This window comes from Loxodonta africana, chromosome Y (assembly GCF_030014295.1).
Source record: "Loxodonta africana isolate mLoxAfr1 chromosome Y, mLoxAfr1.hap2, whole genome shotgun sequence".
In the NCBI taxonomy this organism is placed as follows: domain Eukaryota; kingdom Metazoa; phylum Chordata; class Mammalia; order Proboscidea; family Elephantidae; genus Loxodonta; species Loxodonta africana.
This window is the reverse complement of record NC_087370.1, coordinates 20,359,411-20,375,711: the sequence shown is the minus strand read 5'-3', so window position 1 is coordinate 20,375,711 and position 16,301 is coordinate 20,359,411. Positions and strand designations below refer to the sequence as shown.

Below are 16,301 nucleotides of genomic sequence, written 5' to 3'. Positions count from 1 at the left end.
ATGGCAACTGGTTTATCATTATTACAAGAGTTATTTCATTCTTGTGGCTGTGTGGTAAGCACTTTTCCTTGTGACACACCTATTTCAGTACCCTATTGTTTAACAAATGAGGCAAGGTCATCTTTAGATTTGAAACTCATTGATCAGCTATCGCTCAGTCACTTTACTTCTACATCCCACACATCCCACACTAGCAGGTAGGAAATTGCTCTGAAGAATTTTCAACATGCAAGTAGTACGGTAGTAAATATATGGTTTGAAAGAAGACATTTTAGGGTGAAAGGAAAAAGCAAAAAACTGAGTTGCCATGTTCTCGTTGTTAGTTGCTGTCTAGTCGATTCCGACTCACAGTGGCTCCACGTATCAAAGAGTAGAACTGAGCTTCCATAGGGTTTCCTCAGCTGTCATCTTTACAGAAGCAGATTGTCAGGGCATTTCTTCCATGGAGCCACTACCAAAACACAAACCCATTGCTGTCAAGTCGATTCTGACTCATAGAAAGCCTATAGCACAGAGTAGAATTGCTGCATAGTGTTTCCAAGAAGCAGCTGGTGGATTTGAATGGCTAACCTTTCGGCCAGCAGCTGAGATCTTAACCCCTGCAACACCAGGGCCCCATGAAGCCACGAAACCAAAATAACTTGTTGCCTTTGAATTGATTCTGACTTTCAGTGACCCTGTAGGATGGAGCAGAGCTGTCCCATAGGGTTTCCAAGAAGCCGCTGGTGGATTCAAACTGTCAACCTTTCGGTTAGCAGCCATAGCTCTCAACCACTGGGCCACCAGGGCTCCACTGGGGGCATTCAAACCACCAAAATTGAGGTCAGCAGTTGAGTGCAAACCTTTTGCATCACCTAGGTTTCCGCGTTGCTGTGGTTGGGTGCTGTGGAGTTGATTCTGACTCACAGTGACCCTATGTGCAGAGCAGAACTGCCCTGTATGGTTTTCTAGGCTGCAATCCTTACCGAGAGCTGATTGCCAGGTTTTTCTCCCCTAGAGCTACTGGTGGGTTTGAATACTGACCTTTCAGTTAGCAGCCAAGCGCTTTGAGCACTGCACCTTCAGAGCTACTTAGGTTTCCATAGACCTTGGAAAGAAACGGCTGCTGTGTGTGTCCAAGTTACAGAAAAAATGCAATTCATTCAATCATAGAAACGATACTTAGACCGAGGAAGCAAACGAGTTGGGAGGAGGGCGATAACCTGATTGTTGTGAATTGAATTGTGTCCTCAAAAAACTTGTGTTGTAAATACTATACCTATGGAGGGAAACCCTGGCGGCATAGTGGTTAAGAGCTCGGCTGCTAACCAAAATGTCGGCAGTTCGAATCCACCAGGCACTCACTGGAAACTCTATGGGGCAGTTCTACTCTGTCCTATAGGGTCGCTATGAGTCAGAATCGACTCAACAGCAACGAGTTTAGTTTTTTTTCTTTTTTCCTTTTTAAAAAAATATACTTATGGTTGTAATCCTGTTTGGGAATAGGGTTTTCTGTGTTATGTTAATGAGGCCGTATCAGTGTAGGGTGTGTTTCGAGTCAATTTCTTTTGAGATATAAAGAGAGCAGATTAGACACAGAAGCAAGCAAGCACAGATGGGGAAAGACTCCATGTGGAGATCACCAAGGAACGAGGAACAGAAGCTGAAAAGACACAAGGACCTGCCCCAAGAGCCAACAGAGAGAGAGAGACACTTCCCCTAGAGCAGGCACCTTGAATTTGGACTTGTAGCCTCCAGTACTGTGAGAAAATAAATTTCTGTTCATTAAAGGATACGCCTGTGGTATTTCTGTTACAGCAGCGCTAAGTAACTAAGACAATGATGCAGAGAAAACATACCCCGTTTTGGCGAAGTTTGTCCAGTAGGTCATCACCACTGCACTGAGCATCACGTCATTCTTGGAGAAGTTACAGCTGAAGAGTTCAGTAGGACCGATCATGGGGATCCCAAAGACATAGGGGACTTCGTCGCCATGGGCTGAGTCTGCCCAGCTGGGCTTCATCTCACTCTGACAGTGATGGTAAAAGGCGTAGAAGTAGGTTGGCGAGCCGTACTGGGCGTGGAGGTCGGCGGTGGCCACAGCCGGGGCCACCCACTGGTGGTCCGTGAAGAGAGCCACCAAGGTCTTGCGACGTGTTTCAGGGTTCTCCTTGTCTGCCCAGTCTGTGTACATGAACTTGATGGTCTCACGCAGGGTGTCTTTCCCCTCTGGGTAGCCGTAAAGGTTGTCCACAAAGTTGGACACGGAGAAGTCAAAGTCATTGGGGGTGACGCCATCTTCGTTGTCCACGATGCCGTCCACAAACTTCAGACCCTCCCCTTGGTTCACGCCCAGCATGATGTCATAGTTAAGGAACTCCCCTTGCTCCATGAGAATCTGGGGGTCGTCAGGAATGACATCGCCGTCAATGACGGGCCCAAAGGCGATGTGGTACGTGGCTGGGGTGATGGTCTGCTGAATGAGCTCTTTGTAGTTCTTATTCCGAAGGCATTCCACCATGTCCGTGGTGTCCAGCATGTTGCAGCCCACTTTATCTGCCAATATCCGAGTGTACTTGGCAGGCTGGTAGTTGACGGCCCAGCTGGACAGGGCGGTGCCGCTTTGAATGATGGCTTTTTGGAACAGACCTGCAGGTGCAAATGGAGGACATGGAAATTAACACCCCAAGCGCAAGAAAGCAGCTTTTACTGCTCACAGAATGCCTGCATTGTATCTCCGTGGTGTGAATATCGGGATACAGTAGCATTCAGCTCTTTCAGCCGCTCTTTCCTTCTTTTCGATCCCAAGCCCCTCGTTGGGAGTTTTTAGGGGGTATTTTTGCACACACAGGCACAAAATAGTTTAAGGAAATGAAAGTGCCGTGTTACTTTTCCTACAGCGTCAAAACCACGCAATCTCGTTACATACTGCAGGACTCCAATTATAGGATATTCTGGAAAAGGCGAAGCTATCTAGAGAGACAGTAAAAAGATCAGTGGTTGCCAGGGGCTTGGGGGAGGAGGCGAGGGATGGATAAGTGGAGTCCAGGACATTTTTAGGGCAGTGAAACCATGCCATAGGATACTGTACAGGCATGATATCACGTGTTTGTCAAAACTCACAGGACTGTGCCACACAAGGAGTGAGCCCTCCTGTAAACTAAGTGTTTTAGTTAGTAACAATGTATCCATACTAGGTCAGCGACTGTAACAAATGGACCACAGGAAAGGTGCTCCTAATGGGGGAAAATGTGCAGGTTGGAGACAGGGCTATGTAGGAACAATGCTGTAGTTTCTCTGCCATTTTTCTGTAAACTGAAAACTGCTCTAGAGAAATACAGTGTATTAAAGAAAATAACACTGTTAGAGAACACTAAACCCTAAAATTTCTCTAAAAAATAGTGTATTAAAAAATGAGACTGTCAGAGACCTTCAGACGCTCAAATAGATGTTTGATCATTCTAAAGAAATACTGTTAATTAAAAATAAAAACAAATGCAATCTCTTTATCCTCACACAATTTGGTGTAGCTTTTACTTGCCTTTTTTCAGATTCTATAACTAAAGGCCCTCGGAGGAAATCACAACCCCCACTGGAGAAGAAACATGCTTTTTACCAGTAAGGGGTCAAAGATCCTCTGGGCTCACAGGCAGATCAGGGGCCACTTAAATAGGGGAGAAACTGCCCACTTACAAGAATTCAGAACACCCATTCAGGGCTCTGTTCATATCTCCATCCTCCATATAATGAAGATATTAAAATTTTACAGCTAACCTAATTACATTAGCTATCCTAATGAAATTCTCAACCAAGTAGTCAATGAACAATTTTTTTTTTTCTCTTAAATCATTCATTTCAAAAACACGCCAATTCAAAGCCCAGCGTTTTCTATATTTTATATTGCCACAATTTTAAAATGCCTTGTTTAGGTGAGAAACTTGAAAAAACTCAGGCCATTTTGGGAGTGAAAGCCAAGTAAGCTCAAAAATTTCCATCAGATTTGTCTATTGCTGTCCAGAAGTACCAAGTCTCTATTTTTAACCACGACAGGGTATACAGAATCCCAGCCTTCTATTTGCTCTCAATTCCTGCCTTTTCCATGAATTCCAGTCTGAGTCTAACTCTGATGTCCCAGGAGTTGCTGGAAGAATGCAACATTTAGCTCTGAGCCCAGAAGTTTCACGTCCTGTCAGTGTTGAAGGTAGTGCAAACTATCAAGTGTGAGGAAAACATGGACAGAATCGAAAGATGTGATTTTAAAGACCAGAGAAATGGCAAGAGGTGACACTTGGGCCCAGACTCTAAACCACACGTCATCAATGTCGACGTCATCAGAAAAGTTATGTCTGGCCAATCTCCCAGTCCTTAAAATTCCGCCAGAAATGTGTAACCATTGACTTGAGTCTTTGACTCTAAAGATCAAAGTCTGGAAGCACTTAAAAGACACGATGACAATACGCGATCTCTTCAAGACATGAGTAAGTTAATGCTGTCAGATTTAGAAAAGCACTGCCGGAAAGTATATTCCCCCCTCCCCACAGAAATGTTAGCAATAATTTAGGCAACAGTGTATATATAGGTAGTATACATGGTATATATATTTGTATTTTGGAAAGTAATAACAGCCACATGATAAAAACCAAAGCCAAACTATTTGCCATTGAGTCACCTCCCACTCACGGTGACCCGATGAGTGTCAGAGTAGAACTGCACACCATAGGGTTTTCAGTGGCTGATTTTTTTTGACAGTAGATGGCCAGGGCTTTTTTCTGAGGTGCCTCTGGGTAGACGCGAACCTCCAACCTTTTGGTTAGTACTGTTGTTTAGCAGCCAAGCACTTAACCGTCTGCACCAACCAGGGACTCCTAACCACATGCTAATGGAAACTTCTGCGGTTTGAACCCACCAGCTGCTCCGAGGGAGAAAGATGTGGCAGTCTGCTTCTGTAAAGATCACAGCCTTGGAAATCCTATGGGGCAGCTCTACTCTGTCTTCTAGGGTCATTATGAGTTGGAATCAACTTGATGACAGTGGCTTAGGAGGTGCAAACAGTTAATGCACTCAGCTGCTAACCAAAAGGTAGGAGGTCCAAGTCCACCCAGATGTGCCTCAGAAGAAAGGCCTGGCAATCTAATTCTGCAAGATCAGCCATTGAAAACCCTACGGAGTGCAGTTCTCCTCTGACATACTTGGGGTCACCGTGAGGCAGGATCAACTGGACTGCAATAGATGTGCTTGGTTTTTATGATATATGGATTTTGTGGATTGAAGCTGTAAGAGAGACTCATAGCAACCCCACGTGCATCTGGGATATTAACTGAGCTTATGTGTGTTCTTGTTTGTGGGAGGTGGTCATTACCTTCTGAATAGTGAGACAAGGTCAACAGACTGACACAGGAAGCTCCAGCCCCTGAGCCAAAGATGGTCACTCGCTTGGGGTCCCCGCCAAAAGCCCCGACGTTCTCCTCGATCCACCGCAAGGCTTGGATTTGATCCAGCAACCCATAGTTGCCTTTCGCTGCCTGGTCACCGGTACTTAAAAATCCTACAAAAGGACACACGATATTTGTGTTTGTTAGCAATAAAAAGCACGTAAACATCACAACTCTTTGAAAAGATCTCATATTTATCTTGCTTATCATTTTTTCTACCTATAAATTAGAAGCAACATTGGAGAAACAATTTCATGGCACATGGGATTAACCCACTGCCACTGAGTCGATTCCGACTCATAGCCACCCCACAGGGTTTCCAAGGCTGTAAATCTCTACAGCTGACTGCCACATCTTTCTCCCACAGAGCTGCTGGGGGTTTCGAACCACTGACCTTTTGGTTAGCAGCGGATTGCTTTTATCACTATGCCACCAGGATTACTTTATGTAAATAAGGCTTATAATGAATGCTGTTCCTGATGGCATTCTGATGAGAGGTCTCCTCTGTGGGCTTGGATGTGGCTTAGGGATAAGGCAAAATTCATCTAAAATGTGTTTTGTTGTTGTTGGGTGTTGTCGAGTCAATTCTGACTGGTAGCGGCCCATGTGACAGAGTAGAACTGCTCCATAGGGTTTCCTGGGCTGTAATCTTTACAGGAGCAGATGGTAGTTTCTCTCCTGCAGAGCCCCTGGGTGGGTGCAGACCTTTTGGTTAGAAGCCAAGCGCTTTACCATTGTTCCACCAGCGTTCTTTAAAAGGTGTGTAACATAAGAGGATACCAGGAAACTTTGTAAATGTTACTAGTCTCAAAGTAGCATTCCTGTACACGGTTTCATTTTCTTTGCAAAGTACAAAAGAACAACGAAGAGAAGGTGATCAGAGAAAAAACTGTGTGTGTATGTGTGTGTTTATGGCTGAGTGTGTGTGTGGTTGTGTGTGTGGGTTTATGGCTATGTGTGTGTGTTTGGGTATGTGTATGTTTATGGTTGTGTATGAGTCCGTGTGTTTCTGGCTTTGTAGCATCTGTGTGTTTGTGCTTGTGTATATACAAAAGCCGTGTGTGTCCATTTTACCATCCAATTCCTTCTTAATAGTTTAATTTTACTCTTCATGCTCAAGTTTCAAAGTAATTCACCGCCACGTGAGCGTCCACGCTTATATATATATTTCAGCATGCATTTCTACTTTTCTATATAGCAAAAACATTACCAGCATACCCCAAAATGGATAATTTCTGAATCTCAGCCAAAAGCTAGTCCATATTCAAATTTCCCCAACTGTGTCAAAAATTCATCTTAGAGCTGGCACGTTTTATTTTAAAAAGAAGGAGGATTCTGTAAATTCAGAATGGAGATTTCACCCGAGGTGTCAAAATCTTGGCTCCTCCTTAGAAGTCACAAACAAGACGCCTTTGGCATTGACGATAGCAGAATGATTGGTTTTAGAAATCTATCGTATTCCCTTTTCCTCTCATACTGCAAAATAACTTGACCTGGAAAAAACTATTTTTCTCTGCTGATTGAACTTGTTTTGTATAAAGACATACACAATGCTACTCAGATTCAAAGCCCCAAATATTTTCTAAACCATTCACTAAGTTTCGATCATTGCACAAACTTTAATTCAATTTTATACCCAAATCTGCACTGGGCAAGCCTCCTAACCAAAAATAGACCTTTAAAAGCATTTCTTTGCTCTTTTCGAATTCTTATTTGCCTTTACCAAAAATAACCCAATTAAGGTATTTTCCCTTTGGGTACTATTTTTTTCCCCAAAGGGTCATATCATTCGCTCATTTCAACTAATGCTAATTAACTCCATATGGTCATCTAGTGTGGGTTTATCTAAATACAGACCAATCTGGGCCCTAAAATAACATAAATCCAAACCACTGTTGTTAACTGTCATGGAGCTCGCCCCCTGCTCATGAGGACCCCATGCCCAGTGGGAACGAGACACTGTCCAGTTCTGTGCCACCTCCATGATCAGACACCGTTCTGGCTCTTGTGATCCGTAGGGTTTTCACAGGCTGATTTTCAGAAGTGGATTGCCAGGCCTTTCTTCCTAGTCTGTCTTACTCTGGAAGCTCGGCTGAAACCTGTTCAGCATGACAGCAACACCTATGCCTCTACTGACAGATGGGTGGTGGCTGCGCATGAGCTGCTGTGGCCGGGAATCGAACCATGGTCTATGGCACGGAAGGTGAAGATTCTACCGCTGAGCCAATCAAAACCTGACTCTTCCAAATCCCATCCCCACCCAAATGGGAAAACAATTAGAAACGCTCGCGAGTGCCAGCTTTTAACATCTAACAGCAAAATAACTAAATAATGAGTCCATATACTCACGGAGGGGCGGGGCGCTCTGTGAGGTTTTCATTTATTTTTTCCTGCCCGTCTGTGAAAAATGCTCCATGGGAGCGAGGAGGGGAATCATATATGAATGGCCTGCCTCAAAAGAAATCAGCAGGGAGTTTTTTGTTTTTGTTTTTTCTAAAAGGGCACTAACCACTCTAAGCACAAAACACAGCTCACAGCCTCCGGTACCTGCAAATAAATTTAACGCGATGACTGCAAGATACAAGCATCTATTTAACACATATTCCCCAAATTTAAAGTTCATAGCAATTTAATGTGAGATCAGCTGTGATTATTTGGTATGTTCAGACGTCATTCAACACCCTCCTCTAAATTTAATTAGCGATTACTAATTTGTGTCTCCTGCCAACAAATGTTTTGTACCACCTGCGTTTACCGCTAAACTTTTTACATCCTTTCTTCTAAAAGGAGTCACGCTTTGCTTGGGAGTAAAAGCCCCTTTCATAGGGTGTATGCGTTAAAATGGCTGGTAACGCCAATTCGGCTAGCAGTATAAAAACCGTAAGATGATCCTCTCTTGCCAATTAAAGGAAGTGATGATTAATTCCTAAAAGCTCGGGTAACTGTGTGCCAGATTTGTTTTAGCACACCTAGTCTGCAGCCACCTCTCTCTCTCAACTCTCGCAAAAACCACCTGCTTGCTTATTTTGTCCCTGCCGGGTGACGTGGGGCTTTGCGACCTACGGTAAACCGTCAGCCTGTATTAAATCAGGATGGTTTCCTCCCTAGCGAAACGGGACGGTTGTCACCTCTTCCATGGCAGGCTGGTTAATATTCTGTGTCGAGCCTCCTCTTTGTCCTTCGAATAGCATCCTATTGAAGGGTTTGATCTTGGTGATTTTGAATTCCGTCCAAAATATCCCGCAAGGTGGCTGAGGGAGGCGGCCATCCATGGATGTCTGAAATTTAACAACTGAATGTTGTTTTGACGGCGATGTTTCCATACAGGCGGCCATGAAATCTCCATCCGCTACAACAGCCATGGAATTTTTTTTTGAACTATCCACAAAGGAGAGTCCTGTTGCAGGTACACAATGAATGCAAACGGATTTTTATTTTCTTTACAAGAGCACATTCGTTTCCTGTCCTGATCACCCCACGGTGGTGTTTTCTATAGTCCAGGTTTAAGACGTCAGTGGGTTAAAAATCAATAAATGTAAACCAACCCCTTGGCACCTCAAGCTGATTGCAACTCATGGCAAGCCCACGTGTGACAGAGTAGAACCTTGCTCCATAGGGTTTCCTTGCCTGGAATCTTTGTGGAACCATATCGCCAGGCTTTTCTTCTGTAGGACTGCTGAGTGTGTTTGAGTCAACAACTTTTACAAACCACTTGGACTACCTGGGCACCTTAATGTTAAGGAAGATGGTTTGTGGCAATGAATACCTGAACCATAAACACCATTTGGAGTGTAAGTCTATCTTCCCTTTTATTAGTCTGTACATGGCCAAGATTGTCTCTGAATAGGAGTAGGTGGAGAAAGGACAGGCGTCCACAAGATAGCTCTGTGGCGCAGAGGAGTCAGGATTCGAAGAGAAAGGGGTTTCTCCTGGCAAAGCAACCTTCTCACCTGTGACTCCAATGGTGCGATTTCTTTAAAGTTTTGATAGGCATCAGACACTTGGCAAACCTCAACCAATTGCTGCTGTTGTTTTCTTCAGATTGTAGAAACCAAAATGATTGTAGCTACTATCTTCGGGAACAGAGTCATACCCACTACCCAAGATGAGTGTTGACGGAAGCGTTCTTAGAAACCTGTTCTCCTCAGGGTATGGAACTCTAAACGAATTAATGGGAGAAAACACTTGACTGTCTATGAGAAAATTTAAAAAAAAATTTAATTTTGGTATAATATATATTATAGCCCTGCTGATGCGATGGCTAAGCACTTGGCTGCTAACAGAAAGGTTGGTGGTTTGAATCTACCCAGAGGCTCTGCCACAGAAAGGCCTGGAAGCTGATGACCCTCTGCTTTCATAAAAATTCAAAAACACCCCTGGTCATCCAGTTGATTCTACTCATAGCTACCCTACAGGACAGCGTAGAAATGCACCCATCGTGTCTCCACGGCTGTAAATTTTTACGGAAGCAGACTGCCACATCTTTCTCCCGAAGAGCAGCTGGTGGGTTTGAGCCACTGACCTTTCCAGTTAGCAGCTGAGCCCTTAACCACCATACCAACAGGGCTGCTCCCGTAAGGATTACAGCCTGGAAAATCCTATGGGTGAAGTTCTACTCTGCCTCATGGGGTCGCTATGAGTCTAAATCAGCTCAGTGGCATCTAGCAACAACAGCAATATATATAGCATAAAATTTGCCATTTTAGCCATTTTTAAGGGTACAAGTCGATGGGCGTGAATTACTTTCACAAGGTTGTGTGACCTTTGCAACCATCTATTTCTAAAACTTTTTCATCACCTGGAATAGAAACTCACATCGCAGCTCTGGGTAACCCTAACCTACTTTCTATTTCTATGCATTTTCCTGTTTTTAGGCATTGCCTATGATCCCACCATAAAAAGGAATAAGTCCTGAAACATGGTAGGACATGGATGAACCTTGAAAACATGATGCTGAGGGAAATCAGGGAGACTCAAAAGGATAAACGTTGCATGGTTCCACTTAGATAAGACGAGAGATTTTAAACAAAGGCCTACTTTTATTGATGGACACTTTACCAAAAGGTCAGTAGTTCGAATCCACCAGCCGCTCCTTGGAAACACTATGGGGCAGTTCTACTCTGTCCTATAGGATTGCTATGAGCCGGGATCGGCTGGACTGCAGCGGGTTTTTTTTAGTCTCCAAACACTCTAGGCATTTCAGCAGATGCAACACTGGGCTTTAGAAAGTCACTGTGCTTTAAATCAAGCTTGTAAATCAGCCACCCCACCCCCAGCCCAACAGCTGAACAAAGAAAGAAAGATACAAAAGAGACAGCTTCAGTGAACGACTGAATGATGGCTGCTCCGCTGTTGCCACATTTCACTGCTGGCCCTGGGATGAACAGCAGATACCCACACGGGCACATATTCAGTGATTGTGTAGTTATTTTAAAATAGGCTTTATGGAAAAAATCTGCCCAAAAAGAAAAATCACGTTTTCCCTCCGCATGTTGAGTGATGTGGCTATTACCGAAAAAAGGAATATTTTTATTTGGTTTTAAGATTGCCCTTAGAATAGGAAAGTTTTGGGTTATTATTAGAATAATCATATTCTAAATGACTTTTATTCTTTCAGATTATGGCAGAGGGCTTGGGGGAATCCCTTGGGAGTGTCTGCGTTTCCATTTACTGCCATTCAACAGTAAGAAACCCAAGGAGAACAGGTGTAGCTACCTCTTAATTAATTTGTAATAAGAATTTAACGCCCACCGTCTCTTCTCTTTCAGAAGATTATGGAGACAAGCACAGTAGGTGTCTTTGGAGACTATTAACCAGAATCTAATTACCTGGTGGCACAGTGGTTAAGAGCTCAGCTGCTAAACAAAAGGTCTGCCATTCAAATCCATCAGCTGTTCCTTGGAAACCCTGTGGGGCAGTTCTACTCTGTCCTATAGGGTCACTGTGAGTCAAAATTGGCTGGACAATGGATCTTTTTTTTTTTTTGGTCTCTAATTTTTTTTAGCATGGCCATTCACCAGCAACCAGCAGCTGTAGTTTAATTAGAGCCTCAGTTATCTTTCTAAAGCAATGAGACACACATATTTAATTTAAAGGACTAAACCCCAAAAGGAAATAGTCGAATAGAAATTCTGCACTGAGAATAAACAGCTTTATTTTAGGTTAGAAGAGCTCTGTGATGATGATTAGCACAGAGATCTACAAAATGAAAATCAGGCAAACAAACGCAAATCTGTGTTCTTTGGTGTCTGAACGAAAACATTCACTGAGCGTGTTTATTACAAGGTGAAGCTTACGTTTTCTTTTTGGAATCATTTATGATTTAACCAAAGGGCAGGCCCTTAGAAAGTGAGGGCTCGAAGGAAAGGGAAGCTATATATTCAAATTGGCTCAAGTGGTAAAGCTGATGGAAATTTAGCATCTCCATTTTTAGTTTTTATCTTACTTAAAAATGAAATGGGTAATAACTAATATCCCTTCTATTATGTCTAATTATCATGTCAATATTTCGTAAGTCCAATGTTGGCAGAACAAACCTAATTATGAAGGCTACATGGTGGTCCATGGCAGAGGTTTCCAAAAGGCGGCCTCATTAAAATGGAAATAAGATGCCTTGCATTCTTTTCATAAACTATATTATAACCTCATTCATTTATTTAGAATTATCTAGAATGAGTTTGTACAAATATTTAAAGTCTTTTAGTTGGAATTAGATTAATTCAAATAAATAAAACCAATTATATTCTGGAAAAAAAATGTGGCTGTTGTTGTTTTAAAAAAACAAACCTGTTGCCATGAAGTCAACTGTGACTCATAGCAGCCCTATAGGACAGAGTAGAACTGCCCCATAGGGTTTCCAAGGAGCACCTGGTGGATTCGAACTGCTGACCTTTGGTTAGCAGCTGTAGCTCTTAAGCACCACATGACCAGAGTTTCTGTTGCTGTTGCAAGGTGCCATCAATTTGGCTCAAAATCATAGCGACCCATGTACAACATAATGAAACTCTGCCCAGTTCTGCACCATGCTTACCATCGTTGTTACGCTTGAACCCATTGTTGCAGCCCCTGTGTCCATCTCGTTGAGGGTCTTCCTCTTTTTCACTGACCCTCTACTTTACCAAGCATCGTGTCCTTCTTCAGGGACTTGGCCCCACTGATAACATGTCCCAAGTACATGAGATGAAGTCTCTCCGTTCTCACTTCTAAGACAGATTGGTTTGTTCCTCTGGGAGTCCATGCAATATTCAATATTCTTTGCCAAGGCCATAATTCAAATGCGGCAATTCTTCAGTCTTCCTTGTTTGGTGTTCAGCCTGCACAGGCGTAGGAGGAGATTGACTACAGCTTGGGTCAGGAGCACCTTAGTCCTCAAGGTGACATTTTTGCTCTTTAACACTATAGAGAGGCTTTTTTGCATCGGATTTGCCCAGTGCAATGTGTCTTTTGATTTCTAGACTGCTGCTTCTATGGGCGTTGATTGTGGATCCAAGTAAAATGAAATCCTTGACAACTTCAATCTTTTCTCCATTTATCATGGTGTTGCTTATTGGTCCCGTTGTGAGGATTTTTGTTTTCTTTATGTTGAGGTGTAATCCATACTGAAGGCTGTGGTCTTTGATCTTCATCAGTAAGTGCTTCAAGTCCTCCTCACTTTCAGCAAGCAAGGTTGTGTCATCTGCATAGCGCAGGTTGTTAATGAGTCTTCCTCCAATCCTGATGCCCGGTTCTTCTTCATATACTCCAGCTTCTCGGCTTATTTGCTCAGCATACAGATTGAATAGGTATAGTGGAAGGGTACAACCCTAACCCACACCTTTTCTGATTTTCCCCTTGTTCTGTTGGGATGACTGCCTCTTGATCTATGTAAAGGTTCTTCATGAGCACAATTATTTGTTTTGGAATTCCCATTCTTTGCAATGTTATCCATAAATTGTAATGATCCACAGAGTCGAATGCCTTTGCATAGTCAATAAAACACAGGTAAACATCTTTTTGGTATTCTCTGCCTTCAGCCAGGATCCATCTGACATCAGCAATGATATCCCTGTTTCCACACCCTCTTCTGAATCCAGCTTGAATTTCTGGCAGTTCTCTGTGGACGTACTGGTGCAGCCATTTTTGAATTATCTTCGACATAGTTTTACTTGCCTGTGATATTAATCTGTGTTGGTTCACCTTCTTGGGAATAGGCATAAATATGTATCTCTTCCAGTTGGTTGGCCAGGTAGCCGTCTTCCAAATTTCTTGGCATAGACGAGTGAGCACTTCCAGTTCTGCATCCATTTGTTGAAACATCTCATTTGGTATTTCTGTCAATTCCCAGAGATTTGTTTTTCACAAATGCCGTCAGCGCAGCTTGCATGTCTTCCTTCCTTCCTTAAGAACCGTCGGTTCTTAATCACATGCTATGTCCTGCAATGGGTGAACATCAGAGCATGTTCCGCCACTATCCATAAGGTTTTCACTGGACGGTGTTTTTAGAAGTAGATCAACAGATCCTTCTTCTCAGTCTGTCTTAGTCTGGAAGCTCCCCTGAAACCTGGCCCCCATAGGTGCCCCTGCTGGTATTTGAGATACTAGTGGCATAGTTTCCAGCATCACAGCAACACGCAAGCCACCACAGTACAACGAACTGAGAGATGAATGGTGGATAAACAAAATATCAAATAATCTATTAAAAAAAAAATCTATACAGTGTGTTTATTAGATAGTAAGTACAAAAATCTGAAGGAAATTAGTCAGTTTCATAAGGATGAAAAAATTGGTAATAACAAACCTTGAAACAAATCCCCCTTGAGTTTAAAAGATTGATTTTAATTTAAAAAACTCAAGCTTGAAGATTTTCTAGAATTGGTTGACGACTTCCTCATTCAATTGGTTGTCGGGCCTTTTTTTATTATTATTAATTTTAGTGAAAATATACACAGCAAAATCTGCTCCCATTTCACAGTGTCTAGACATAATGACCAGTGACACTGGTTACATTCCTCACATCGTATCAACATTCTCGTTATTTCTGTTCTAGTTGTTTCATTTCCATTTACTTAATCTCTCTGCCCCCCCCAACTTTCTCATCTAAGCTTTAAAATAGCTGTTAACCCTTTGGTCTTATAAAGATTTTTTTTTTTTACTTTAAGTAACACAATACTCAAGGGTGACAATCTTTACTCTTTGGGCTAAAGTGTTAAAGGAGACTTCATAGGATAGTTCCCATTCAAGGTTTGGAGAGCAACTCATGGCCATAGTTTTGGGAACTCCTTCAGCCTCAATATTTCCAGTAAATCTGGATTCTTTAAGAATTTGAAGTTCTGTTCCATATTTTTCTTGCTTTTTGTCAGGATTTATCTACTGTGTTCCTGATCAGAATATCTAATAGTGGTAGCCGGGTACCATCTAGTTCTTCGATTCTCAAGGTAGAAGAGGCCATGGTTCACGTAGGGTTTTCTTGTCTTTTTGGTTTTCTGGCCCAACCCCAGTTCTACTCTGTAATACAGGGAGTTGCCATGATTTGGAATTGACTTGATGGCAGCTAACAACGCTTGAAATGGAGATCTACTCTCTAGGCTTGTATCCCAGCTGACAGTTCCCAAGAGCCTTGAGACTCCTGGCTGGCTCTTACAAATTCTGGTGTTCTTAACTCAAAACCCTGGACCTTTCCCATTAAACCACCCTTCTCTCATTATATCACCCTCACAAAAGGGAAAAACTGGGGAAGCTACCAACTACATCAAATGAGATAATGAATGGTATATTGCAAAGCCCTATGTAGATACAAGAAACTATTACCATCTTCTGCAGATAAATAGTTATTAAGTGTTTATTGGCATCAGTGGTTATTAAGAGAAAGGCCAATAGCATGTTTTGTGTCCCGAGGGACAATCAAATTTCCATGTGTTAGCACAAGGTGCAATCATTATTATATTCTTGGGATATTTGAAGCAGTAATAACTTCCTTGGTGATTGTATACACAAGGAAGGCATTTTAAAACAAAATGTGACACAAGTAAAAACAAACAAAAATAAATTATTAGGAAAATTTAAAAGAAAGATATGTTTCCAAAGCACAGCATAGACTCATCCTAACACCATCAATATCTTCAGACTGCCAAGCTTGATGGACAAAGGCAGAAAAAAACTAAAAATAGGGATGCAAAGAAAAATGTGTTCACTCTTTCCCTGATGTGAAAATCCTATGACCCTAAGACGCCTCTCAGGAGCCCTCGTGGTATGACGATTAGTGCCCCGTTGGTAACAGAAAGCTTGATGGTTGAAACCCATACAGAAGTTCTGCAGGGGAAGGCCTGGTGATCTGCTCCCATAAAGATTACAGCCAAGAAAATCCTATGGACCAGTTCTCCTCTGTCACACTGAGTCGCTGTGAGTTAGAATCAACTTGACGGCACCACCAGCAACAGCAGCAGTTACAGCAGTTGGCAAGGTCTTTCTCACACGGAGCCTCTGGGTGGGTTTGAAGCACCAGCCTTCAGGTTAGCAGCTGAGCACTTAAAGGCTGAACTACCAGGGCTCCTTCCTGTAAAGGTCACAGCCTGGAAAACCCTATGGGGCAGTTGTACTCTGTCACATAGGGTCACTATGAGTCAGAATCAACTCGGTGGCACCCTACAACGATGACAACAAGGTGTTTTTCACTGCCTGAGTCACCCACATGAAAATGGTTCAGAGGGAAGCAGAGAGCTGCCCCGTCTTCCTCTGGGCAAATTTGTCCCTTCATTTCTTTTATTTTCTGCTGTACTTTGATGCAGTTTTACCAAGCAAAGAAGTTTCTCATTAAACAATTAATACATATACTGTTTTGTGACATCAGTTATCAGCCCCACAACATGTCAACACCTCCCCTTCTCGACCTTGAGTTTGCCATTACCAGCTTTC

General features: G+C 42.7%; 1 protein-coding gene across 2 annotated transcripts in view; it reads right to left on the bottom strand.

Moving 5' to 3' along the window:
- The window catches only part of LOC100658716 (neuroligin 4 X-linked), a 267,648-nt gene that overhangs the window by 14,451 nt on the left and 236,896 nt on the right, over nt 1-16,301 (bottom strand). Inside the window, exons 3-4 of one of the 2 annotated variants that reach the window (XM_064278733.1) lie at nt 5,314-5,524; nt 1,839-2,630 (exon numbers count right to left, since the gene is read on the bottom strand). In XM_064278733.1, the coding sequence (XP_064134803.1) occupies nt 1,839-2,630; nt 5,314-5,524 (1,003 nt within the window). The remainder of the gene's footprint in view (nt 1-1,838; nt 2,631-5,313; nt 5,525-16,301) is intronic. The other variant, XM_023539675.2, reaches the window with a different exon arrangement.